We start from the raw sequence: 27403 nt of genomic DNA, 5'->3' as shown, positions 1-27403 counted from the left end.
AAAAGTGGGAAAAAATTTTTTCGGCATTTTTGACAAAAGAAGCATCAAGGCCTATCGAGAAACATCCCCTAAAGGGTTTTAGGTGGGTTTTGTTGGAATTTTCTGGCAACACCCATACATGGTTTGACCAAAATAGAAATTGGGGTGTCTCTCCAAAAACTGAAATTCCTAGGGTACTTGTGGGGATACTACCGATCCCTATTGTAGGGCATTGGGAGGCTGAAAGACCCGGCCTCTAGGGAAAATTATGAAATTTCAGAAATCCAAGATGGCGGCCAAGCTATGGGAGATTTAGTTTTTCGAAAAATTTTGAGATATTTTCAATCGCGTTTTTGCTGCACATGGCAACCTCGAAGCTTGTCTCTTCCTACGGACTTGGATAACTCTCAGCAGGAAGGTTTATCCAGCCTAAAAAATTTCCCCGATTTTGGGTTAATTTTGGAAAAAAGTCCCATAAAGTGGGAAAATTTTTTTTTGACATTTTAAATGAAGAACTCGTTTTGGTCTACCACAAATCGTCCCCTGAAGGGTTTTAGGTGGATTTTTTCAGAATTTGCTGGCAACACCCATACATCATCGGACAAATTTTGAAATTGAGGTCTAGCTTCAAAAACTGAAATTGATAGGGTACCTACGAGTATGCTAGCTCAACGCACTGTACGGCGTCGGATAGCCGAAGGACCCGGCCTCTAGGGAAAATTATGAAATTTTAGAAATCCAAGATGGCGGCAGAGATAGGGGAGTTTTGCTTTTCGGAGAAAAATTGGGATATTTGTAAATGTAGTTTTAGGACACTTGGCAACCCCACAGCCAGTCGACTTCTATGGAGAGATGATGTGTCTCAATACAAAGTATTACCTGGTATAAAAATTTTCCCCGATTTTAGGGTAATTGTTGAGATAGGTCCTAAAAAGTGGGAAAAATTTTTTTCGATATTTCAAACAAAAGAATGATGAAAATCTGTCAAAAACAATCCCCCTATTGATTTTAGGTGGTTTTTATCAGAATTATCTGGCAACACCTTACATCAGTATTCTTAGAGAATAGTACTAGAAGGAGTCACCGAGGCTCTATACAATGTATGAACGAAATGTTTCTGTCACTAAGGTGAATACGTCAAAAGTATTAAAAAGTAAAAATCTAAGATGGCGGCCGAGTTAGGGTACTTAATTTATGTTGACATTTTTAGGGACTTTTAAAAATTCAATTTTGGGGTGCCACTAAACCTTGCAGCGAGTTGACTTCTATAGAGCAATGGAAATTCTCGGTGGGAAATATTACCTGGTCCAAAAAATTTTCCCGATTTTGGGGTAATTTCGAAGAAAAGTAAAAAAACGTGGAATTTTTTTTCGTCAATTTGAACAAAACAGTGATGAGCATTGTTCCAAAATTATCCCTCAAAGGGCCCTAGGTGGTTTTTGTCAAAATCTCCTGGCAACACCATACATCGATTTTCATAGTAAACCGTACTAAGGAACTCCTAGGTGTATGTAACCTGGGCTCTGTACAGTATATGGATGAAATGTTTCTATCACCAGTGTATATGTTAAAAGTATTTAAAAAGAAAAAATCCAAGATGGCGGCCGAATTAGGATACTTTATCTATGACGACAATTTTAAGAACTTTTTAAAATTCAGTTTTTGGTACCTATCATCCCTGCAACGAATTGACTTGTATTGAGGAATGGAAACTCTCGGTGCGAAGTATTAACTAATTTTCATAGTAAACAGTACTAAGGAACTACTAGAAGGAGTCACCTTAGCTCTGCACAATGTATGGACAAAATGTTTCTGTCACCAAAGTGGATAAGTTAAAAATATTCAAAAATGAAAAATCCAAGATGGTGGCCGAGTTTAACTATTTTATCTCTGATGATAAATTTAGGAATATATTTTGGGGTACCTGGCTTCCCTGCAGCGAGTCGACCTTTATTGAGCCATGGTAGATTTCGGTTCGAAATATTATCTAGGCTACAAATTTTCCCCGATTTTTGGGTAATTTTGCAAACCCAAAATGTGGGAATTTTTTTTTCTACATTCTAACATAAGAGTGACTGGGATCTATAATAAATCTCACCTTAATAGTTTTATGCGATTTTTTGTAAAATTAGTTGGCAACACCATGCATCGATTTTCGTAAAGAGTAATATTTACTAAGGACCCACTAGAAGGATCGTGTCTCTGTACAATATATGGATGAAAAAGGAAAAATGGTATGAAAATTTACCCCGATTCTGGGGTAATTTAGAAGACAAGTCCAAAAAGTGGGAATTTTGTTTTTCTGTATATCAAACAAAATAATGATGGATATCTGTCAAAAATCATCCCCTTATGGGTTTTTCGTGGTTTTTGTCAGAATTAGTTGGCAACACCTTAGATCAGTTTTCTTAGGGAATAGTACAAGAAGAAGTCACCGAGGCTCTACATAATGTATGGACGAAAAGTTTCTGTTACTAGGGTGAATACGTCAAAAGTATTAAGAAGTAAAAATCCAAGATGACGGCTGAGTTAGGGTACTTTTTTAAATTCAGTTTTCAGGTACTCATTGTCACTGCAGCGAGTTGACTTTTATGGAGCAGTGGAAACAAGGTACGAAGCACTACCTGGTCTAAAAATTTTCCCCGATTTTAGGGTAATATCGAGAGAAGTAAAAAACCGTGGGATTTTTTGTTTCATCATTTTAGACCAAACAATGATGCCGATCTGTCAAAAATAATCCCCAAGGGGTCTTAGGTGGCTTTTGTCAAAATGAGCTGGCAACACCATACATCGATTTCCATTGTAAACGGTACTCAGGAACTACTAGAAGGAGTTACCTTGGCTCTGTACAATGTATGGACGAAATGTTTCTCACCTGAAGATGTATATGTTAAAACTATTTAAAAAGGAATCATTCAAGATGGCGGCCGAGTTAGGGTACTTTATTCCCGATGACAAGTTTAGGGACGTTTTAAAACTCATTTTTGGGGTAGTATTTTATTCCTTACAGCAAGTTACTTCTATGGAGCAAAGACGTGAAGTATTATATAGGCTACAAATTTTCCCCGATTTTTGGGTAATTTTGCAAACCTTAAATGTGGGAAATTTTTTTCCGACATTTTAACATAAAAGTGACGGGTATCTATAATAAATCTCATCTTTATAGTTTTATGCAATTTTTTGTAAAATTAGGGGGCAACACCATGCATAGATTTTCGTAGAAAGTAATATTTACTAAGGAACCGACCGAATATTTTAAAAGGACCGTGTCTCTGTACAATATATGGACGAAATATATCTGTCGTCATGTAATATATACGTCAGAAGTATCAAAATGGAAAAATCCAAGATGGCCGCCGAGGTTGACTTTGAACAAAATTTGGAAGATTTTTTTATTTTGGTACATGGTAACCATGCAGCGAGTCCGCTTTTATGGGATGGCATTGAATCTTAGTATTGCCAGCGCTAAAAACTTTCTCCGATTTTAATATTTATGATATTTTAATTAAAAGAGTGTTGAGTGGTTATTATTTATCATAGGTCCTTTACCTACGATAAATAATAACCCTAAGGCTTTTATCAAAATTGTTTGGAAAACTTTACTATGAAAACCGATGTAAGTTGTTACAACGGTTTTCATAGTAAACTATTAGAAGAAGTTGACAATGTATGGACGAAATGTTTTTGTCACCCGGGTAGCTAAGTCAAAATAAAAAAAAATAAAAAGTCGAAATGGTATATAGAATGGTATAGTAAACAAAAAGGTAGCTTAGTTTAGGTTTTGTATTATGATTTCTACATTAAAAACTGTGAACCCAAATTAATATAGTATACAGAAAGGTAGGTAATGTGAGGTTTTGTATTGTGCCCATTGCAATAAAAATTAAAGGCACAGGTCGAAATGGTATATAGAAAGGTAGGTTAGGTTAGGTTTTGTATTGCGACTCTTACAGTAGAAATTATGCCCTCAGAATAATATAGTAAACAAAAAGGTAGGTTAGGTTAGGTTTCGTATTATGATCTCTACATTAAAAACTTTGACCCCAGACTAATATAGTATACAGAAAGGTAAGTTAGGTTAGGTTTCGTATTGTGACCATTACAATACAAAGTTTCGCCACAGGATGGTACACGTGAAACAAAAATTCACTGTTACAATAGGAAGTCACCTAATCGTATCAAAACAGACAACTCTACTTGCCAACTAAGTCTATTCGAAAAGAAAACCGTCTTCACAAAAAAAATCAACGACAACGCCTCGCGGGCCTCTTGAGGCCCGCGCACACACGCACCCTCTAGTTCAATATATAAAAGTAATAATGTATATAAATGTTGCCTGTTTGCAGGCTGAATATATTGAACGAATATTCATCTTGTAAGACCTAATTGTAACATTGTATTATGCAAATAAATAAATAAATAAATAAATAATAATAACAGTTTCGTTCAATTGGTGGTACGCTGTTGGCTACAGTCGGTTAATTGTAAAGGCCGATTGTAAAGTGGCACTCCCATCACATACGAACGTATAGATACATACATAGATAATTTCTTTGTTACTAACTTCGTCGGAGATTACCTCGAACAAACAAACATACAAACTTTACCTCTTTATAATATTAGTATAGATTGAGTATTGAATTGTAAATTTTTAAAAAATGTTACCTCTATAGCGATTTTTTTTTAATCATGTAGGTCTATTACAGACTATTATAATTAATTTGTAACAAATATATGTATTTTATAAAGATATTAGCGAGTATATATATATGTAGGTGCGTGAAATCTGTAACTGTAAAGTTTCATCGAAATCCGTTCAGTAGTTTTTGCGTGAAAGAGTAACAAACATCCATCAATACTCACAAACTCCCGCGTTTATTACATTAAATTCAAATTCAAAATTCAAAATATCTTTATTCATGTAGGTCTATTACAGACTCTTATGATATGTCAAATCTACCGTCAGTTCGGAATGATTTCGAGATGAGAAGAACTGACAAGAAACTCAGCTCGTATTCTTATCAAATAAATGTGGTACATGTTCACAATAGTTGTCCTCTCCATTGATACAACCATAGCTTGAACTAGTTGCTTCCAAAATCAATACGTCAATCAATCAAATCGCACGGTTATAATAATAGATATAGACTAGCTGTAACCGCGACTGTCCGTCCGCGTTGAAATAACTATATTTTTCTAAAATAAAATTAGTCTAAGTTACATCTTATTACATCAACTACCTGCCAAAGAAAGTCCCGTCAAAATCGGTCCAGCCATTTCAGAGATTAGCCGGAACAGACAGACGTAAATTGTAAAAAATGTTATTTTAGTGTATGTACCGTATTTATACGCATATCCTTAATAAAATTAGTCTAAGTTACATCTTATTACATCAACTACCTGCCAAAGAAAGTCCCGTCAAAATCGGTCCAGCCATTTCAGAGATTAGCCGGAACAGACAGACGTAAATTGTAAAAAATTTATTTTAGTGTATGTACCGTATTCATACGCATATCCATGTAGTAAAAACGGTTATTTCAATATTACAAACAGACATTCCAATTTTATTTATAAGTATAGATTATTGAATTGGCTTGAATGGAAGAGTTGAGAGTAGATCTCTGTAGGACCATAGCTTCAACTAGATGCTTCCAAAATCAATTCGCACGGGCTAATAAAAAAACTCAATAGGTAGAAACATAGCGGCCGGCGGCGGACCAGAATATCGGGTTTATGATGAGATCACGTCTGGACACCTGCACGTGTCTACACAGACACACACACACTATATAATGATATGCTAATACGACAGTATAAAATCAGTATTAAAATAGTTACGTGTATTACTAGCTGTGCCCGCGGATTCACCCTATATGTTATTCTGATGTACATATAAGCTATATTACTGTAAAGTATCTGCAAAGTTCGTTCAGTAGTTTTTGCGTGAAAGAGTGACAAACATCCATCTATACTAACAAACTTTCGCGTTTATAATATTGTAAATGCGAAAGTCTATCCGTCTGTGTGTCACACCATAACTACTAAACCGATTTAAATGTAATATGGTACACAGATAGTTAAGTTTTTAATGCGAAAAAAGAGGTTGTAAGAAGTTGGAAGTAGAGACTAAAAGTTGTATGTAAGTATCGTCATATTTAAAGCTACAAGCTTAAAGCTTATTTTTACAGAGTTGATTAAATACAAATATATATAACATTAAAAAAAACCAATTAAGGCTAAAGAAGGGTTGAAAGTTTGAGTGAATTTTAGTCATTTTTGAAGCTACAACGAAAAACTTTTTCCTTTGGTTTTTTTTGGGTTAGATTATATTATTGTAGGTTTTTCCTAATTTCGTTAATAGTTCAAAATTCGTGTTTTACTGGTCGTTACTTAGATATATTAGATTTTCAAATATGACGTCACATAATTTAGGTCACACCTCTTGTCACACAATGTCACATTTTGTTGACCCCCTCCCCCCTCTGCGCCTACTTAAAGAGTAAAATAATTTATAAATAGCTAATAAAACTTTGATACATACAGGTTGTAATACACATACAAATAAATGTATGGTAAGTAATGGACAACTGAGCAAATGTCACAATTAATCACATTTGTATAATCCCCTAGTGTGACAATATAAAAATATTTTAATAATTCAGATTTAGTGGTTTTTTGGTTTGTTACTTACATATATTAATTACATTTTGAAATATGACATAAAATTTTTGGTCACACCTCTTGTCACACTTTCTGACCCCCTCAGCCCCCTTAAAGAGTGACGCAACGTATGACTAATAAAACTTTGATGTATACAAATTGTTATGCATAAATAAATGTATGGAAATGAATGGACAATTGAGTAAATAATGTTTACGATCTATTTGGGGCATTTACATACATAAATCATACATTCACGAATATATTTAAGAATTACCTAGATTAGTTGTAAATATCTAATCATTATCTGATAAATTTAGTGATAATTATCAGGTAGCGAGTCATTACGTTGAATTTATTTAATTTACAACACTTATATTTTTTTAGTGGATGATAATGGAATGGTGCACCCGCCTGCGCTAACGGTTTACGCTGGCGGGGCACCAGTGGAGGATGATAAGATGAACATGAGGTCAGGTCAGTTATCCAATTGTGATAAATTCACAGGGAATTTATCACAAGATTTATTTAAATAAAAATATTGTTAGATTTCGCAAATCTATCTGCTGTTTTAGATAAAAGGTAGTGAATACGCGATATCTTTATACAATCTATCTTCATTGAAATAAGTTCAGCCGTCTAGTCATGAAAAGGTAAATCAGACAGACAGACGTTCATATATATGTATAATACCTACTAGATGTGCCCCCTATGTATTATTCTAACGTATAAACTAAATTACTGTAAAGTTTCATCAGAATCCGTTCAGTAGTTTTTGCGTGAAAGAGTAACAAACATGCATCCATACACACAAACTTTCGCGTTTATAATATAAATAAAATGTTTCGAAAATTTATATATAGAAATATGTTTTTATATGTAAGCACTAGACAATTAACTGATAGAAAAACTTGTATAGTTTTTTTATGAAATACATACATAATATACAATAAACTCTAACCAATACATACAATCATATGAATACAAATATAAGTAGATGTAATGTGCTATGGGCGGAATTGAACCCGCGACCGTAGGATGTAAGACGTGTGCCAAACCACTAGACCACTTACCGCCGGTTGGCACTTATCGGTAGGCTGTTACCACGTTTCCCCATTTCGGTTATATTAAAAAAAACTTAAGTTAGTCAAAACGGAATTTTATATAAAATCTGCGTGTGTGGTCTGTACCGTATGAGGTATGTAAATGAATGTATGTATGACTTTAATAAAAATGTACGTAGGCCATTCGTATCGACCTTGATAAGATCGCAGTATGTTAATAAATAAATAACATATACCTACATATATGTTAAAAATAACTATGCAAAAAACTTAAAACTTAATATTACATTTGCCAGTAAATGGTAATCATATGAGCAAACTACCTACTCGCTCCGGCTTCGTCCGCGTGGAATTTACTTTATTTTTCTAAAATAAAAGTAGCCTAAGTTACTCCTTATTACAATAACTACCAGCCAATAAAAGTCCCGTCAAAATTGGTCCAGCCATTTCAGAGATTAGCCGGAACAAACAGACAGACAGACAAAAAATGTAAAAAATGACATTTTGGTGTACGTACCGTATTTATATTCATATGCATGTAGTAAAAAACTGTTATTTCAATATTACAAACAGACACTCCAATTTTATTTATATGTATAGATATATAGATTAGAATAGAATTAAAAATGGGTTCAAAATAATGATTTCATGAATGTTGTATGAGAACAATGTATGTATTCTTGTTAATTATGACCGCGGTGAATAATGTATGTATGTATGGTCGGTTCATGTACCTTTTACCTACATACATTGCTAGTATGAATGACTCACGGTTAAATAATCCGTGATATTTAGATTAGTGTCATTTTTATATAAATTATCGTTGAATGGTTCAAATAATTTAACTGTTTAAGCTACTTTAAACAACGAAGAACGAACTGGAGCGAACTGGACGGTAGTAAAAAAAAATTATAATGTAAAAACTTGATGTTCAGAGGCGGCTAAAATGTCCTACATGAATAAATGATTTTTTAATTTGAATTTGAATTTGAAGTGGTTCTCAATATTAATTGTATAATAATAAGTAGCTGTCCCGACAAACGTTGTTTTGCCATATAAATTGATAACGCTATAAAAAAATAGGGGTTGGTGATAGAAGGGTGAAAATTTAGGGTTGTATGTATGAAATGGTTAGCCAAATTTTTTGGCAGGTAGCTAATGTTATAAGATGTAACATAGTGCACTTTTACTTTTGTTTACAATAAAGTTAAATTCCTCGCGGACGAATTCGCGGGGACAGCTAGTATTAAATAAATTAATAATAATTAAATAATGTTTATGTAGATTATGCTAGGTGATCAAACATAAAACATCACAATACGTGTCTTGCTCCTGTCTTGTCTCTATTATGAATAACGGTAAAAGTAAACTACACGTGTTGCCAGTGTTTACACGGAAAATGGATTCCGTTTTAATAACACTTCAAACATTATTCAAAAGCTTATGTAAAGAATCCGCCAATATTTAAACTAAAACACGCTCCCCGTTGGAGGTGTTACCAAAGTATGCTGGATTGTTTGTAAATTGAACAAACAAATGTTTTGTTAAACAAAATTTGAATATAAATCGCGAAAATACAAAACAATACAAACAAAAACAACGGAATAAGATTTCAAATCGTAGGAATAAAATGGAAAAAAGGAGAGAATGTTTTTAGGAAAGTGTAATATACGAATGTGGATGGTTTTAAGATATATATATATATATATACTAGCTGTCCCGGCAAACGTTGTTTTGCCTTAAAATAAAAAAAAAATTAGGGGTGGACTACCCCTAACATTTAGGGGGATGAAAAATAGATGTTGGCCGATTCTCAGACCTACTCAATACGCTCACAAAATTTCATGAGAATCGGTCAAGCCGTTTCGGAGGAGTATGGGAACGAAAACTGTGATATGAGAATTTTATATATAAGATTGAGTTTCTTGTCAGTTCTTCTCATCTCGAAATCATTCCGAGCTGACTGTAGATTTCAATCATAAGAGTCTGTAGACCTACATGAATAAAGATATTTTGTATTCAATTCAATTCAATTACAGGTACAACCGACTATCTATTTATCTAGACAATAATGTTGATCTTAATCTGGAACTAGCCTAATCTAAATAAATTTACGCAGATATTTTGTTTATTTAAATGAAATACAACCTTCTAAGAAAGGATTCATACGCCATCGTTATCAGCCACTATGGAATCTACTCGAGGAGTTGTGGAATGTTTTGCTTAATCAGCAAGTTTAGCTTTATTCTCGGAGATGACAGCATCACTGTTATGAGATGATAAACGTGAGGTGACGTGTGACGTCAACGTAAGCGAATACCGAGATTTACAACATATGTACTATTTAAGGCCAATTTTACACTAGTAATATATATAATAATATATACTAGCTTTTGCCCGCGGCTTCGCTCGCGTTAATTTATCCCCTTAGGTGAAAATACTTTCTTAGGGGATGCCTACGTCATAGTAGCTTTATGCATGCAAAGTCTCAGCCCGATCGGTTTAAAATTGACAAAGTTTCATATTAACTTTCATCCTCTATTTTATCTCTTTAGGGGTAGAATTAATCAAAATCCTAGCCTACGTCATAACATCTACCTGCATGCCAAATTTCAGCCCGATCCGTCGAGCTAGTAATGTGGACTAATAATCACATAGCTAGCAATGTACCATGGAGGTTGACCACCACGATTCCACCTGGAACCCATCGTGATAAATTCCCGTTGAATTTGCTACGTTAAGCTAACTGACCTGACTTTATGCTCATCTTCTCATCCTCCACTGGTGCCCCGCCAGCGTAAACCGTTAGCGCAGGCGGGTGCACCATTCCATTATCATCCACAAAAAAAAACCCAGCTCCGGCATAGGCGCTTACAGATACATCGTGTAGTATTAGTAGTAGTAGTTATTGGGTAAAAGTCCCACTCACCACCCCACCATCTCTCCAACAAGATGACGAATTTAGAAGATTTTTCACACGTTAAAAAAATTGGTTAACTATAGATTAGCAGATATGTAGCTAGACTAATCCTGGATTAATCCTACGCGTATGATAGCCGCAGAATCAATGTTTGATAGTGTAATGATGGCCTTACACTAAATCTAGTGATGTCATGCTATCTACAATCAAGTCTGGCGTCGTGATAAGACACAGTTCAAGTAGTACTGATAAGACATACTAACTATAAGTACAGTACTCTATAATTGGTAATAACAATCTTTAGAATAACCACACTTTGTTCAAAGCCATTTGCATATGTTTATTACTAGCTTTAGTCTAGTTAAAAGTTGAACAAAAGTAATAAGATAAATAAATTCTTTATTCACTAACTAGCAGTTACTTGCCTCGGCTTCGCTTCGTATGTACGAACTTCGTATGTATTATACATATTATTATAAACCTTTCTCTAGAATCACTCTATCTATTAAAAAAACCGCTACAAAATCCGTCACGTAGTTTTAAAGATTTAAGCATACATAGGGATGGACAGACAGCGACAGCGACTTTGTTTTATACTATGTAATGATTACAAAAACAACATACATGAGGGACGTTGTTGCTGGCAGCTTGTCTATCATTCTTTTTATAAACTTTATATTTTTATATCTATATTTTTATACGTCACTTTTGACTATTACATATTGTTTTTTATTACTTCTTGCTGTGAGCCCTTTTGGGAAGAATACACATTTTTACTAATATTTTGGTTTTTATTAAAATAGTACTTGTGTTCCCGCTCCAGTAACAGACGTGTTGAACAAAATTATTCATAAATTACAAACATATAGCATAAATTCATTTATATTTAGAAAAAAAGTGGCTTTATGTGCCGCAAAGGTGAATAGCCAACCAACTCAGCATAAAGCTACAGATAAACCTGCAGCGCTGATAATCTTTTTTTTTTATAGCACAGGAGAGAAACGAGCATACGGTTCACCTGATGGTAAGTGATTACCGCCGCCCATGAGCACCCGCAACACCAGGGGAAATGCAAGTACGTTGTCGGCCTTTTAAAAAGGAATAAGCTCTTTTCTTGAAGGTTTCAATATCGTATCGGTTCGGAAATACCATTGCTGGAAGGTGATTCCACAATGTGATTGTGCGTGGCAAAAAGTTTCTAGAAAACCGCACTGTGGTGGACCGCCATTCATCCAGATGATCAGGATGGTATTTCAGTTTCTGGCGGGTGGTACGGTGGTGAAACTCAGCAGCTGGTATTAATCCGAACACTTCCTAAGAACACTCCGATATATGCGGTAGAAAAAGTAGAGAGATGCAATATCTCGCCGCAGAGTCTATGGGTCGAGTCTGTCACAAAGACGTTGTAATTATGTTGACTATATATATCAGGTGGTCCGTCCATTTCTTTAACATTCCAATTACAATAAAAAGGACGTATTTTTATGGCAGTAGGTACTACTGACTTTACCTAAATGTCATTTAACTAAAGTTAGTAATTCGTTTTATGGTAATTGCGTAAGGTTTTACAACAAAATACCAGAGTTTGTTATAAAACTGGCTGAAAAAAGATTTGAAAGTCGTATAAAAAACTTCCTTTTTAAAAAAGCATACTATAGAATTGAAAGTTCATTAACGATAATAATGTTTTTTTTAAACAATCTTAAAATTCATAGCCCTGACAATATTATCTGATTGCACTAAGAATGAGTGCGTAGCGGTTTCTATGTTGATTATCGCATGCCTTTTACTTGTTATTGTGTTGTTATTTATATAAAAAACATGTATTCAAAAGAGCAACACGCAAGTTTCATGCTTGTTCTTCTTGTGATGAATCTGCATTCCGAATGATTTGTAGAATCAAAAATATGACTATTCCAAAGTGCTTGTAATGAGTTTATTTAAATAAAGATTATTTCCATTATTTCTATTCTATTAAAATATTTAATACATACCGTATTAAATATTACGATTTTAGAAATATGGACCTTAGCAGCATATTAAAATTTCTCACTATAACATTATTACGAATGCTGAGAAAAAATGTAAAAAGAGATTCAGAGGAATTAGTACTAGAATTTTTATTCACAATTAATAAAGATTATTTCTATTTCTATGAATGCAACACTAACAAACGATTTCTCACCAACTTGTTAAGTGTAAACGTGTCGTACCTCAATTCGCATATTTGTAACCATACGCGTCATATGAAAGTGACGCATAGTTAGGACCGATAGAACGATAACCGTAGCATTCCGTGGACGGGTTCCGTGGTATGATGTGTTCACACAGCGCCGCACGGCAACCGAATACTTGAAAGCTCAATGACACCGCCGAGGACGGTTTACACTCGACGAGACGATGCCGTTACAACGTACTATGGACATCCGCGGAGCTTGAGCCTTTAATAAAAAAATTCTTCAAACGTGTTCATCACGGTTAGCTCTGCCCCTTGTATCAATTGAGTAAGTAAGAGATTTTTTATTAAGTAATTAGTTCAACCAATTTAGTTATAATATTTAGCTTAAGTGCGAAACCGCAAAAAAACGTAATGAAGAAGTCCCTTCCCATGGCTGTAGTGAAAAGAGTATGAGGCAGACCACCATGGCAAGTGCACCAAGGTACAACTACCTGTCCATAGGGATATGAAGGAGTTGGGCCTGTCAAAAGACGATGCTTACCAGCGAAATGTATGGCGCCTCAAGATCTGGAAAGCAGACCCCGCGTAACTGGTAGAGGCGAGGATAAAGAAGAAGAAGAATTACATTAACCAAAGCAATCCTTATTTAGTTAGTCCATCAAAAAAACTTTTGCTGTATCTGAATGTTAATTAGCTTTCAGAAAGTTTAACGATTTTTTTTTTGGTTTGACTTGCAACTCGCAGTTGTATACACATTTTTTAAATGAGTAACTTTAACAATTTCACCCTCCAAGAGCGGTGATATAATTAATCAAAACATTTATTAAAAAGAGCAACACACAAGTTTCTTGTTCGTCCTTCTTGTGATGAGACAGCTTTCCGAACGAGTGGAATAAAAAATATTCAAAAGTGCCTATATTAAGTTTATTTGAATAATGATTATTTGTATTTCTAATCAAAGAGATTCCGGAAAAAATATCTTGGTACTAGTATCAACAAATCGTGTCCGACGGACAATATCTCCAAATATTGATACGTCACTAATACTTGCACAATTGGTCTATCTAATCTAAATAATAGAACAATGTTTTGTTTTGTCAGTGGTTGGACACTTTTAGGGACCTACAAATGCCGAGGAACTATGATTAAACAAATAAGTAAAGATAACAGTAGTTGACGACCTCAGTGGTCTAACAGTTCAGCACACCGCTTTACATACAACAGCCGTAGGTTCTATTACCCACATGCTGCAAACATTAGAGTTTGTATCTGGGTATTTTCTATACATATTATGTATTTAGAAAAAATGTATCTATGTATTTGTATCATTTGTCTAGTACCCATAATACAAGCTCTGCTAAACTTGATATTAGATGTGTAAATTTTTCTGATATATTATAATAATTGTTTTTAGTATATGCATATAACGTACTACACGTGTATGTATGATGTATAGTTCATATAACGTATATGATGTAGAACTACAGTAATCTTACAATCAATCTATTACACACTATGATATGTCAAATCTACCGTCAGTTCTGAGTGCTTTCGAGCTAAGAAAAACTGACCAGAAACTCAGCTCTGAATCTTTTCAAATAAGATTGTAAATGTTTACAAAAATACAGATTCATTATTAAATTCAAATCAGAGAGAATAGAGTGACTAAGATAATTGAGAGGTGAAATAGATAAATTTCTATAGGATATTTTTTTTATACTACTATGGTCGCAAACAAGCATACGGCCTATCTGATGGTAAATGATTACCGTAGCCTATCGACGCCTGAAAAACTTTCTAAGGAAATAAACCTTCTTAATAAGTAAATAAATAAATAAACTAAAGAGCTATTACAGCAATGGGAAAACATTCTCATTTCACGCGCAGTTTAAACGCAGTCTGACATACTAACGCAGCATTTATTCACCGCTTGTTTACAAACGTAGTTTCATAGTCGCGGCAACAAATACAAACAAACACGGACAGATACGGGAACACTGCATTCTAAACTTAGACGCGCTGGAGACGGAATAACTTGCAGGTTTTGATGATTGCTCATCATGTTCATCTGAACAAGTGCTATAGTTGTACACGTCTGGGATGAGATCCCATTTACCGACGCCAGTATCTTCGGAACCTTGCCTAAAGGAACTTCTTTCAATAATATAGTATATTTTAGTTATTGTATTATATTTTTTAAGGTTTTTAGTATTACCTTCATTGTTCTAGTATATATTTTTTTATTTCTATTTAAATTAAATATTTTTGTAAGTTTAAATTTCACATTATACTTAAAATTGTAACGATTATAGGAAATTAATTGTGGTACAATGTTTCCGTTATACTACGGGAAACTTTAACTTATTATAATGGTAAGTTTCTCTTTATATACCCATCATTGCTTTGGTAAATGGGATATCATGCCAAAAGGTAAACGCTCGATGAACTGAATTAGACTTTCGGCAAAGTTCTCTGTCACGCAAATTATTGGTTGCTGTGTGATCTGTGCTTCAGCTTGAAGAGTGAGAAATTAATGATACTTTTGTGAAGAAATATGTGACATACCTAGTCATAATAATAATAATTATTATTATTTATTTGCTCATATTCTTGTATATAGACCTACTGCTATTACTTTCTGTTCCGGCTACACAACTAGTAGAGTTTCAAAAACTGAAACTGACAATATTCTCATATAAAATTGTTTGTGTATACCAGGAATGTTAAGGAGCTTTAACCGTAACCGAATCCGAAATAAATGTGTCGGATAATATTGGATAGGGGCGGAGCCTAATTGAGACACGCTATGTAACCATTAGTGTTTTACTTTTGAAATTCCTTAAAAAATTAAAATCTGTAACCGAAATTATCCGAAACTAACGGATAATCTGAAATAATTTAATACCTATCCGTATCCGAAATTTCATATCCATAAATCCCTGGTGTATGCTATCCATTACAAAAAGAAAATCTTTCCTCATTACAATATTAGTACAGACTAGCTGCGACGGTAAAGATCATTTGATTAAAGACCATAAATCAAAGATGAGAGACATCAAAGTCGCGCCCGCACCTTAAGTACTTAGTGGCTCCGACTCAACAGGCCGACCACTTAAAAAGCATTTTGTCACTGATAAATCCTGCATTACCCAAATGCAGCTATCAAATGATAATGCAACAACTTAAATGCATGAAGATTAAAGTGACGCTGTATAAGGTAAGGCGTCTGAACACTTACAAGAAACCTGTTGTACATTAAACAAAGCCAATGGACAGCAATCTAGAAAATATTTGATAAAACCAAACTTGAGGGCCACTGAAGTCTATACAGTGGATGATTAAACTGTAATACCGAATATGGTCTTAAAGAAAACGTTCTGGCTTAGGATTTTCAACCCTGAATTAAAGCCTAAAGAGTTCAAATCTGGCAAACACTAAGTAGTGTGTCAGTTTCTATTTTTGACTAATACACCGATAACAGACCAAAACCAATCCAATAGACAGAGACTTGCAACTTTGTATTAAAATACATAAATGGAAAATCCCCATATATGTCGCTATGTAGTTCTTAAATTAGGTTAAGTTGTACATACATTTAACTAACTTTAGTACATTTAAGTCAAGTTTATTTTAAGTAAATTTCCTGGCAACAGTTTGTATTGCCTCTCCGTTAGAACTGGAATAGATTTCAGTAAGAATATATATACGAACATTTTTAAAGTTCTAAACTATTCTTCATCAGAGCCTTGTCTCTATACCAGTAGAGTAGAGGCAATATAGCTTCTTCCTCAACTGATTCTTATCAGCCGTCAAATCTATGCTTATCGACCTTTTATAAATATCGTCTTTCACGAATACCATAGCCTCAGTTTCGGCCTATTCTTTTTTTAAAATTTAAATGATCTATGCTCAACACCGGCAGTTAATATCCAATGTTTTTCGTAACTTTAGTTGCCTTACCAGAGAACAATAATGTATAGAGTATCTAATTTCTTTTCATATATTTCATAAAACATGTAGTTACTTGTTTTACAATACATTTAAGCACAATCATTCTTAAAAGGACCACACGGAAGCAATTTTTATAGCTTTATTCTGTACCATTTTCCGGTCCTACCATTTACCTCTACTTATATGAGTCCTGTCCTGACTTTCTGACTGACTCATCATTGTTGTTTATATCTTACCGCCATAGCAACCTAATTCTTTATAACTATTAATTAGGTTTAAATATTACAAATTTGTAAATTTGTACATTGTGTTATATTTAGAAGTTATCTTCATTTTTACATTAATATTAGCACTATAATAATTATTAATTTAGTAACTTAAATTCTTATAACATGGATATAAAATTAATTATGCACTATATTTGGAATCTTGTGTCACATTCCTTGTAAATGATCCATTTATATTATATATTTTAAGTATTATCATTTTTCCACAATATTCGGTATTTTTCTGATTAAGAATCGAGTGGACTCCTTATTTATTTTCTTTTTCTTCTATGTTCACGTTTCAAAAATTCATATTTGTGGCTCTCAAAAGCTCCTTGTGTAATAATGGTTCGTTAAGACAATAAATCTATATCGAAGTGGTAATGATTAACAGCACCTAATAATAGAAGGGTCCTGATCACCTCAGAGCAGACAAAGACTAACACTGCATGGCCAGTATCTGTGTCAGGCAGCGGCGCCGGCGCCACGATAACGAAAGGATAACACTAATGGAAGCGGCTGTTATCGGAACAACGACCAATACTCGAGAGAAGGGATCGATACTCAACAACCTACTAGCAGATGAATACCCTAACAACAGGAAATACGGTCCAAAATTCCGTACAACAGTACACTGGCAACTACAAAAGTGAAGTTGTGGAGGTGTAAACGAAATGAATGGATTCGGGGAAGCACGTGAGAAAGAGCCCAAACGCAGGAATGTCAGTGTCAACCGTATCGAAGAGGGATAGTTCATTGAGGAGGCGCCGAACAGGATGTATCGATCGTTGTTTTTCATTTATAATGCTCTGCTTTATAAAAACTACAGCAGTAGAAATATAAATATATGTTCTTTTATATTCAATACTCATCCTTATATAAGAACTTCGTGGTCTTTTGAGATGTCTAATCAGACATCTCAAAAGACTAACAAGTTTACATTTAACTAACATTAAACTAACAAGTTTATTACTGGTAAAGGTATTTCTATCGTAAATTAGAGTTGCCAACCGTCCTGTTTTAACAGGACATGTCCTAGTTTCCCTGGACATGTCCTAGTTTTTGTAGTGTCCTGGTGTGTCCTGGATAGTTTATAAGCAGCGTCCTTGGTTTTTAAAACGCCCTGATAAGATCATATATTTTCAAAATTCACGCGTCTTTTTTACAATGTCTGCTCGAATTGTTGAGTTCTTTTAAAATACTTTTAAGTACTAAAGACCAATTATTACCATTACTTAAATTTTATTAATTTAGCCTATTGACATTATATCTTATATATAAAATTCTCGTGTCACAGTTTTCGTTCCCATACTCCTCCGAAACGGCTTGACCGATTCTCATGAAATTTTGTGAGCGTATTGAGTAGGTCTGAGAATCGGCCAACATCTATTTTTCGTACCCCTAAATGTTAGGGGTATTCCACACCTAAATTTTTTTTTATTATTTAGACAAATTTTATGATACAACATACAAAAATACAATCCTAAATTTTCACCCTTCTATCATCAACCCCTATTTTTTTATAGCGTTATTAATTTATATGGCAAAACATCTTTTGCCGGGACAGCTAGTAATAATATAATTATAACAAGTATAGTACTGAGTCCTACTGGTATTTCCAACTTCAAATCCTAGTTTTTTAAATTTGATGTTGGCAACCCTATCGTAAACACTATGGCGCCAAATGGTTAGTAAAAAGGCAGTAGTCTGGAGCTTTTGGGAAACCCAACGATGAAGGCTCGACGGAATACTGGGGAAATGTAGGATGTGTACAACCAGGAAACATCGATTGTTTTGGGATTTCCTGTGACGCTATGATCATGGCTGGCAACACTGGCGATGCTTCAGATGGTAACATTTCAATGATTCCACGAATCAGTTCATTACATGTGCTTCAAGTTATCGTTTAAGGAATTATGTATACAAAATCATTAAACATTTCAAATACCACTGGCATACTGGCTGAGTGTAATATTGTATTTAGTCCTTATTACTATAAGCAGAAAGTTTTAAATGCCTAACTGGCACATATGTTAATCTCCAACTGTGCGTAATATTTATATAATTACTAGATACTCGCCCCGGCTTCGCCCGGCTGTACATGTACTATATACATTCCTCTAGGATCACTCTAAACCGCTTCAAAATCCGTTGCGTAGTTTTACAGATTTCAGCATACATTGGGACAGACAGCGAAGTTTTACTGAATTACATATAATCAAGTAGATTCATAATAAATATGTTAGAATATTTTAGTCTAAGAAAAATTTTAGAAAGTAAAAGAAATTTTTATATTAACTATGTTTTTTTTCACCTTGAACTTCCTTCTTCCGGTTTGTTTGTCTATCATAAATCTTGTCTTAGGTTCTGATACGTTTTTTTAAATAAATAAATTCATATTCATTTTAAATACATAGCACTGACAATATTATCTGATTACACTAATAATGAGTGCGTAGCGATTTCTATGTTGATTATCGCATGCCTCTTACTTGTTACACTGTAATTATTTATATAACAAAAACATCTATTAAAAAGAGCAACACACAAGTTTCTTGCTCTTTCTTCTTGTGATGAATCTGCATTCCGAATGAGCGGTAGAATCAAAATATGACTATTCAAAAGTGCTTGTTGATTAGTTTATTTGAATAAAGATTATTTCTATTTCTATTTCATAAGTTTAAATTAAACCATTTCCACAATTGTCATCTATATATTTGTCTGTATATACCCTCTCCTGTATCTCTTTTGTTGGACTGTATTTATATCTATTATCGCCTTGTCATTTGTGTACCATCTCTATTTTAGCTAAATGTGTATTTTACATAAATATTAATTTATATCAATTTATTATATACATATTTAGTATATCATATCATAAATCATGTACAACACGGCAATACAGCACCCCAGGTCTTGTGCTGAAAAACAGCGTTGCAGCGCTCCAGCCGCTGCAGCATTATGCTGAGCACGGACCTATTCAGTAGATACACGTAATTTGTGTACTGTTTTTTTTTTTGTAATTTTTTTTGTAATTGTCGCACTGTTATACTTGTTTTTTTGTTTGTTTAATGTGTGTTTTAGTTTTTTCTTCTACTGAATAATTTCATTTCATTTCATCAAAATACTATTTAAAAAAATAAGGCCACAAATTAAGGAGGTCTCCATTAATGAGTGTACGTGTACCGCAAGGGTGTCTATTAAAAACAAATATATTGTGCCCACAGCACGGGGCCGTTGGATTGACGAATAGAAAAAAAAACAGTGTGATGTTTGCCGTGCCGCCGCGCCGTAAGCATTAATAATGTTGTTTAAAGATGGCGGCCGAGGAATGTGCGCGCGCAGGCTGAGGGACCAGCTCTCATAGGGCGGGTAAACATCGAAGGTGCATATATCGATATTTTACGGTTTTTATCGGTAACACGATTGTGTCCGTAAAACGTAAAGTTATCGATATTTTAGATTTTATCGATAAAACTGGAGCCGTAAAATGGAAAGTGTAAGTAAATTTTACAATTCATAAATAATTGATTTATATCGTAAATTGTTTTACTTAGTCATACATTCAAAACACTGATATGATTAGTCAATCATGTTATATCTGTTATCATTAGGTATTAACTTTTGAACTACACTGAACAACAGTAGTTGTTCATGCATGGAATTTTTATTAATGATAGACATAGACACATATATAGGTATACGATGTAAATAATGTGATTTAAAACAAAAAAAGAAATACAGTTGAGTTCCTTTTGTAATTCACTGTCAGTTCTTCTAAATTATATCTGTATATGGAATCGGATGGTAGAGAAAAATATTAATGAAAAAAACTTAACTTCATGAATCGTTGAACTATTTATCGATAAATAAGTGGCTAAAATGTCCTACATGAATAAATGATTTATGAATTTAAATACAAGTCAATCGGTTTGAATATAAATCAGAAAGTACATTTTCACTACAATTGTGTGTTTGTTTTATAGTGTAATTTTTCTAAAATAGCCTGCTGAGATATTGATCGTGTCAGCCAATCACGTGTCAATATTTATCGAGTGTGGAGTGCGCGGGCGCCGGTCGCCTTCCGCGGCCAGATCTCCACATATTTAATTAGCAACGATAACGCTATTTGCGAACAAGCGCGTGGTTATCGCAATAATTATCTGTTTGTAAAGCAGAAATGAAGTAAACATGTAATTTTCGAGTTTGTATAAGCTTACGTTTATTAATTTTATTACATTACTAGAATATTCAATTGAAGATAAACACGACATTATTTGCGTCAGCGTAAGGATTCATTCTGTTTATCTCATATTTTACAATTAAGTATAATAAGAAATAAGAGAGAGGGAGATAAACTATCTCTTATTGCATTTACACAAAAGAAACAAATGTGTTGGACAGAATTTTGATACACTTAATATGTGGAGTGATATTTTACAAAATATAAAAGTAAAAATAGAATAATCGGTTGATATTTCTATGATTAATCAATCTAAATAAAACATTTTGTTAAGAACTTAAGCTTGTTTTTCCTATTGGTGATTTTGGCGTTGCATTATCGCTTTTTGACAGTATTGTGTGTGGTCCATACTGATAATGACAGCTCTAAGTTTTAAAACAAACAATACTGATAAGATAAATCAGAATAGCGTTGCAAGGATATGGTTTGCGATACATACACTTAGGTACTCACTACTTGCAGTAGGTAGAGAAATATATGTGTTTGAAGAAGGAGTAATAACTGAATACGTGAATGTTTTTCTACAGGTCGTATGTAATTTCGCATACATCCCACACTCACCTCAACATTGAAATCGTATTATTTAAAAAAAAGTATCGACGTAACTTAATAAGAAAAATATTTGGTTTAATTTGTAAGTGCTTTGTATTATTAACTATTTTAAATTAGTATATTTTCTTAGTATATTCTTTTATGACTACTAAATGAGAACCGAGCCGAACTTAATCTATACATCTATACATATAAATAAAATTGGAGTGTCTGTTTGTAATATTGAAATAACCGTTTTGCTGCATGCATATGAATATAAATACAGTACATACACAGAAATAACATTTTTTATAATTTTTGTCTGTCTGTCTGTTCGTTCCGCCTAATCTCTGAAATGGCTGGACCGATTTTGACGGAACATTTTTGGTAGGAAGCTGATGTAATAAGGAGTAACTTAGGCTACTTTTATTTTAGAAAAATAAAGTAAAATTCCACGCGGACGAAGTCGCGAGAACAGCCAGTTCTCTATATGACATAAACGAGTTCAAAAACTTAACGACTTGTATAAATCTAAACTTTACGGATATTTTTTATCGATAAATAGTACAAAGAACATCACTACGCATCCCTAATTTCCAGGAAGAAAGAAGGTCGGGCGCCGCCACGGTCGAATTCCACGATTTCCCGCTCTTTGGACCACATCGGATCCAAGAGCGAAAAGATCTATCTATCAAGTCTACGATCTATTAAATTGAACACTAAATATAAACTATATTAGGTTGATAGTTAAATACTAGATTATAATTATAGGAAATTAGAATTTAATATGAAGAATGTATTAACAATGTATGATTACGGTGACCATTGTTTGTATGTAATAGTGGGACGCGTTGAAAATATAAGAACATAGATACCTACACATATTAAGTCAGTGTTTGTATACATTAAACTGAACAATTTAATAAAAAAAACTACAATATGCTGATAAAACTTCATGTAAAAAAAATAAGGGCATAGGAACACTAAGCCAGTGTTTGTATAATAATAATAATAATCTCAGGACAATTCACACAGCGCCATCTAGACCCAAGTTAAGCTAGCTAAAGCTTGTGTTATGGGTACTAGATAACTGATACATATACATAGATTTTTTTTCCAAGTACATACATATTATACATAGAAAACACCCAGACCGATACAAACAATCATACTCATGAATACAAATGTTTGTGCCGTGCGAGGAATCGAACCCGCGACCATCGGTCGTAAAGCGGAGTGCTAGACCGCTAGACCACCAAGGTCGTCTGTAATATATATTATATATATGTATAAGTACTTTAATCTGATTTACTCAATAAAAAAACTTCATAGAAACCTTGCAGTCACATGATCAATTTAGTATGAATGTAGGTATATAGTTGTATGTACAGATTATATTGTTATTTTATAACTTTACTAACCTTTAGATTTGATGTCGTCCATGGCGTAAAGACTGTATGGTGGAGGAGGGGATTCTGAAAATAAAAAAAAAACAAATTAAAATTTTCATTCACTTAAAAAAAAACTTAACTAAGAACATATATATGTTAGCCAATAAACAGCTATGTGATGTTATTTTAACTAATGCATACAAATACTAGAGGGGGTAAACGTCATTATTAGATATTTTTTTATACATACAAAATATACATAGAAAACACCCAGACCGATACAAACAATCATACTCATGAATACAAATATTTGCACCGTGCGAGGAATCTAACCTGCGACCATGGGAAGTAAAGCGTCGTGCTAAACTGCTAGACTAAAATAATTAAGACTCAGTTAACCACGTAGATGACTATCCAAAAAATCTCCTTTAAGAATACCCTCCAAGGTAAGAAACCTGTTTCCAATTCGTCAGATAATCACTAACTGCATTACCTCGGGGTCAAAATTGAAACAAAAGCAAAACGCTAAAACAAACACCAAATGTTCCCCGGCGCCCGTCCAATTACCTCGCCCGATTCGAACCCAGGCCAGGTAAATGAACAACCTATACTTTAGTTTATAATAACAATTTTAGGTTATTTCAAAAGATTGCTCCATAAAATTGGATTTGGAATGTTCTAATGATTTCCAAATTACATGTGACGCAGGAAATACGATGCACTGTAATAGTTGTGTGGAATAGCAATCAGAGGGACACTTTGTACAAAGTTATCTGAGCAGGTACAACCTTTTTCCGGACTACTCTAATGCTGTTGGCCGCAGCTGGCCTTTACAGCTTTACCGGACGATAGGAGGCGAGTGCAGATGGCACTCCAAACCAAGGAAGGACTTATGGAGCGGCTGAAGGCCAACTCCCGCCTGATGGATACGACTTTAGTCTGAGGGCACCGCTAGGGGTTCGAACCTCAGCTCAGGCCGTAGTAATTTCGTTCACCGTTTGAATTGGATGGGGGATCGATCAGAGAGGGAAACTTATTTTTTAGGCTGCTGATTATATTTGATAAATAAATATGACATTCAATCCAAATAAAATAACTCAAGAAAGTGTTTATGGAAATTCGTCATTTTGAAGTTATGAAACTTTTTTCTTTGGGATTTTTGGGTTAGATTATTTCTTTATTTGTCAAGGTCATTATTCTTCGTGGACGAAGTCGCGGGTACAGCTAGTCTCCGATAAATAAATAAATAACCCTGTACAATTAACACAACGCCATCTAGCCTCACGGTAAGCAGAGCTTGTTATGGGTACTAGACAACTGATATAAATATTTAGTTTTTTTGTGGACTGATGAGCCCATTGTTAGTAATGTTCCATGTTCAGGTTGACATCCACGTGATTCCCTCTAGAAACTAACATAAATGTCTGGTAAATTTTTCACAACGGGCAAACTGACTTTTTTTTTGTGGATGATAATGGAATGGTGCACCCGCCTGCGCTAACGGTTTACACTGGCGGGGCACCAGTGGAGGATGATAAAATGAGCATGAGGTCAGGTCAGTTAGCCCATCGTGACAAATTCACCAGGAATTTAACACGATGGTTTCCAGGGGGAACCGCGTGGAGGTCGACCTGACATGGTACATTGCTAGCAATGGGGTTATCAATCCACATTACTAACAATCACCTTCCACCCCGGGCACTGACTTGATTTCGTTCATCTTATCCTCCACTGGTGCCCCGCCAGCGTAAACCGTTAGCACAGGCGGTTTTGGTCCTAACTGACTAGGCTTGAAAGTAAGTTAACTATTGTCGTTTAAATCCGGAACGCGATCTATTCCATTTTCGGATAACCGCGCACGCGCTATTGGCCATTTCGAATTTCGAACGCCATTAACGTTTTCGAATTTGGAATGCGAATTGTGCAATTGTCATTTGCGATTCGGCGCCAGTGCCGGCGGGACGTGTCGCCGCGGTGCATTTCGACAGCATCGGTGTCGTGTCACCGACAGAATATAAATTATGTGACCATTATACATTACCGATAAATACTAAAGTATAGGTTGTAGGGTATATTTGCCTGCTTTTAACATTATAAAGCTGAAGGGTTTGTTTGTTTGAACGCGCTAATCTCAGGAACTACTAGTTCGAATTGAGAAATTCTTTTTCTGTTGGATAGTCCATTTGTCGAGGAAGGCTGTAAGCCAGCTGTCTTCAACGTTTTACAAATCAAGGGCCAAAATATTTTTTTCTATCTAGCAGGTCACATCATATGTGTTTTATAAGGATTTTTTAATTATATTATTAAAGTTACTTTTTATAACTTAATTGATGTCGTTACTGAGTTACCTATGCTGTTGGAGAGCCTCAGAAAACACATCGGCAGGCCGTAAGTGGCTCGCTTTTTAAGCTATATAACATTACGCTACGACCAATAGAAGCGAAGCATCAGGGAAAATTGTTGCAAAAACGTGGAAAATTATTCATATTTGAGATATCTCATCTCTGACAAATAAACAAATATCCCTGGACAATTAACACAGCGCCATCTAGTCGTACGGTAAGCAGAGCTTGTTATGAGTACTCATATAAATTTAGATTTCCCGCCAGCGTAAACTGTTAGCATAGTTGGGTGTACCATTCCATTGAATATTAAAAAAATTAACATCATGCTCATCTTATCATCCTCCACTGGTGCCCCGTCAGCGTAAACCGTTAGCTCAAACGGGTGCACCATTACATTACCATAAAAAAGCGATGTGGCAGGTCTTACGACGAGAATGGCCATTTCTTTTATCTCAAACGTCAAGCAAAACCGCATAACACGGCTAGTTTGCTATATGCCTACATTGTGACGTACCGTCGCGACACGGCGTTCTAAGAAAGGTTAACTGCATTTGCGCAAGAAATGTTTCAACTTTCTTGTAGTCCGCTCGTGCACCTGCATGTTGATGAGGAATAAGATATATTTTAAGTATAGTGGTTTTTGGGATGGGAACCTAAATGAATGGAATGCTTATAGCTATTTTATTGCATCATCGAACCTTTCCACACTCCCACTAGGCTTCCCAACCCTCTTAGATTGCCGATGAGTGAATGAGAGCAACTCTCCAACCAACCCATGGCCATTCCAACCTCACGGTTATACTGGCCGAAACGCGGGAGGTGCGCTTTCGCACATCTCTCTTGACTCCCTACAAGTTCTACATTCCTTGTCCCTAGTGTACTTTCACCCCTTTCTGGGGCAGTGGATTCCACAGCAACAGCAGTTGAGACTTCGGTGCCGGGCAGCACTCCATCTTCTTCCGGATACTCCCGAGTGTCTTCTGTGTTTCCTGATGCCGCTCTACGTGTTATCCTCTCCGACCTGCTACGCCTCCTATGCCACTGATGCGCGAATTTCCGTAGCCGTCTAAAATTCTCCACCGTAGACACGAGATCCTGGTAGTAGACCGGTCTCTCCTCATTGTTGCCTCGACGTATGCCGTCCAGCATCACCATCCTCACGTCGCCGTACAGCGGACACTCCCACAGGGCATGGTGGACGTCCTCGTCTTCAGCCCCGCAGTAGCAGCCACTCAGCTCGCTGAGCTTCATGGCGTGCAGACACTTCCTAAAGCAGCCGTGTCCAGTGAGGCTCTAGGACGTGTCGTAGTCCGGCTCGACCCACGTAGACGTGGTCGAGTGAATGAGAGCAATAATTTCTCCAGTTTTTCCAAAAATAAAATGCATCTGTCGATCCCTCGTTGCTATTCACTCGCTATGCGCCACTAATGCTTTATGCGAGCTCGCATTCAGCATGATGGAGCAATGAAAGAAACCGAATGAATATTTCTTTAGTAAAAGCAGAGTTCCAAGTACTAACAAACTTCGATTTTCCATGTACAAGTACTAATGTTATATTGAAAGTATACACAAATTAAAAAAAAATTGTCAGTCTTTTTTTTACTAATCTCTGGAACGGCTGGGCCGATTTAAACGGAACTTCAACTTGAAGATAGCTGTTGTTTTAACAAGTAAGTAATACTTTTATTTATTTAAATAAAAATAATCTCTATAGTATAGCTGGTGGAATGGCGTATTTTATATTTATTTTTATTTAAATAAATAAAAGTATTACTTCTTATAATATTATTTATCTTCAAGTTAAAGTTCCGTTAAAATCGACCCAGCCATTCCCAGAGATTAATAAGAACAAATAGACAAACAGACTGCCACTT

General features: G+C 34.9%; 1 protein-coding gene across 1 annotated transcript in view; it reads right to left on the bottom strand.

Annotated features, from left to right (window-relative positions):
- LOC131848657 (mothers against decapentaplegic homolog 6) overlaps positions 1-27403 on the bottom strand; it is a 55093-nt gene that overhangs the window by 13924 nt on the left and 13766 nt on the right. Inside the window, exon 2 of the mRNA XM_059198578.1 lies at positions 23215-23268. Within this exon, the coding sequence (XP_059054561.1) occupies positions 23215-23268 (54 nt within the window). The remainder of the gene's footprint in view (positions 1-23214; positions 23269-27403) is intronic.

The sequence above is a fragment of the Achroia grisella genome, unplaced genomic scaffold, assembly GCF_030625045.1.
Source record: "Achroia grisella isolate CSIRO2021 unplaced genomic scaffold, CSIRO_AGI_Agris_v1 utg567, whole genome shotgun sequence".
Classification (NCBI taxonomy): domain Eukaryota; kingdom Metazoa; phylum Arthropoda; class Insecta; order Lepidoptera; family Pyralidae; genus Achroia; species Achroia grisella.
Note: the sequence above shows the minus strand (reverse complement) of the source record. Positions and strands in the feature narration are given on the sequence as shown.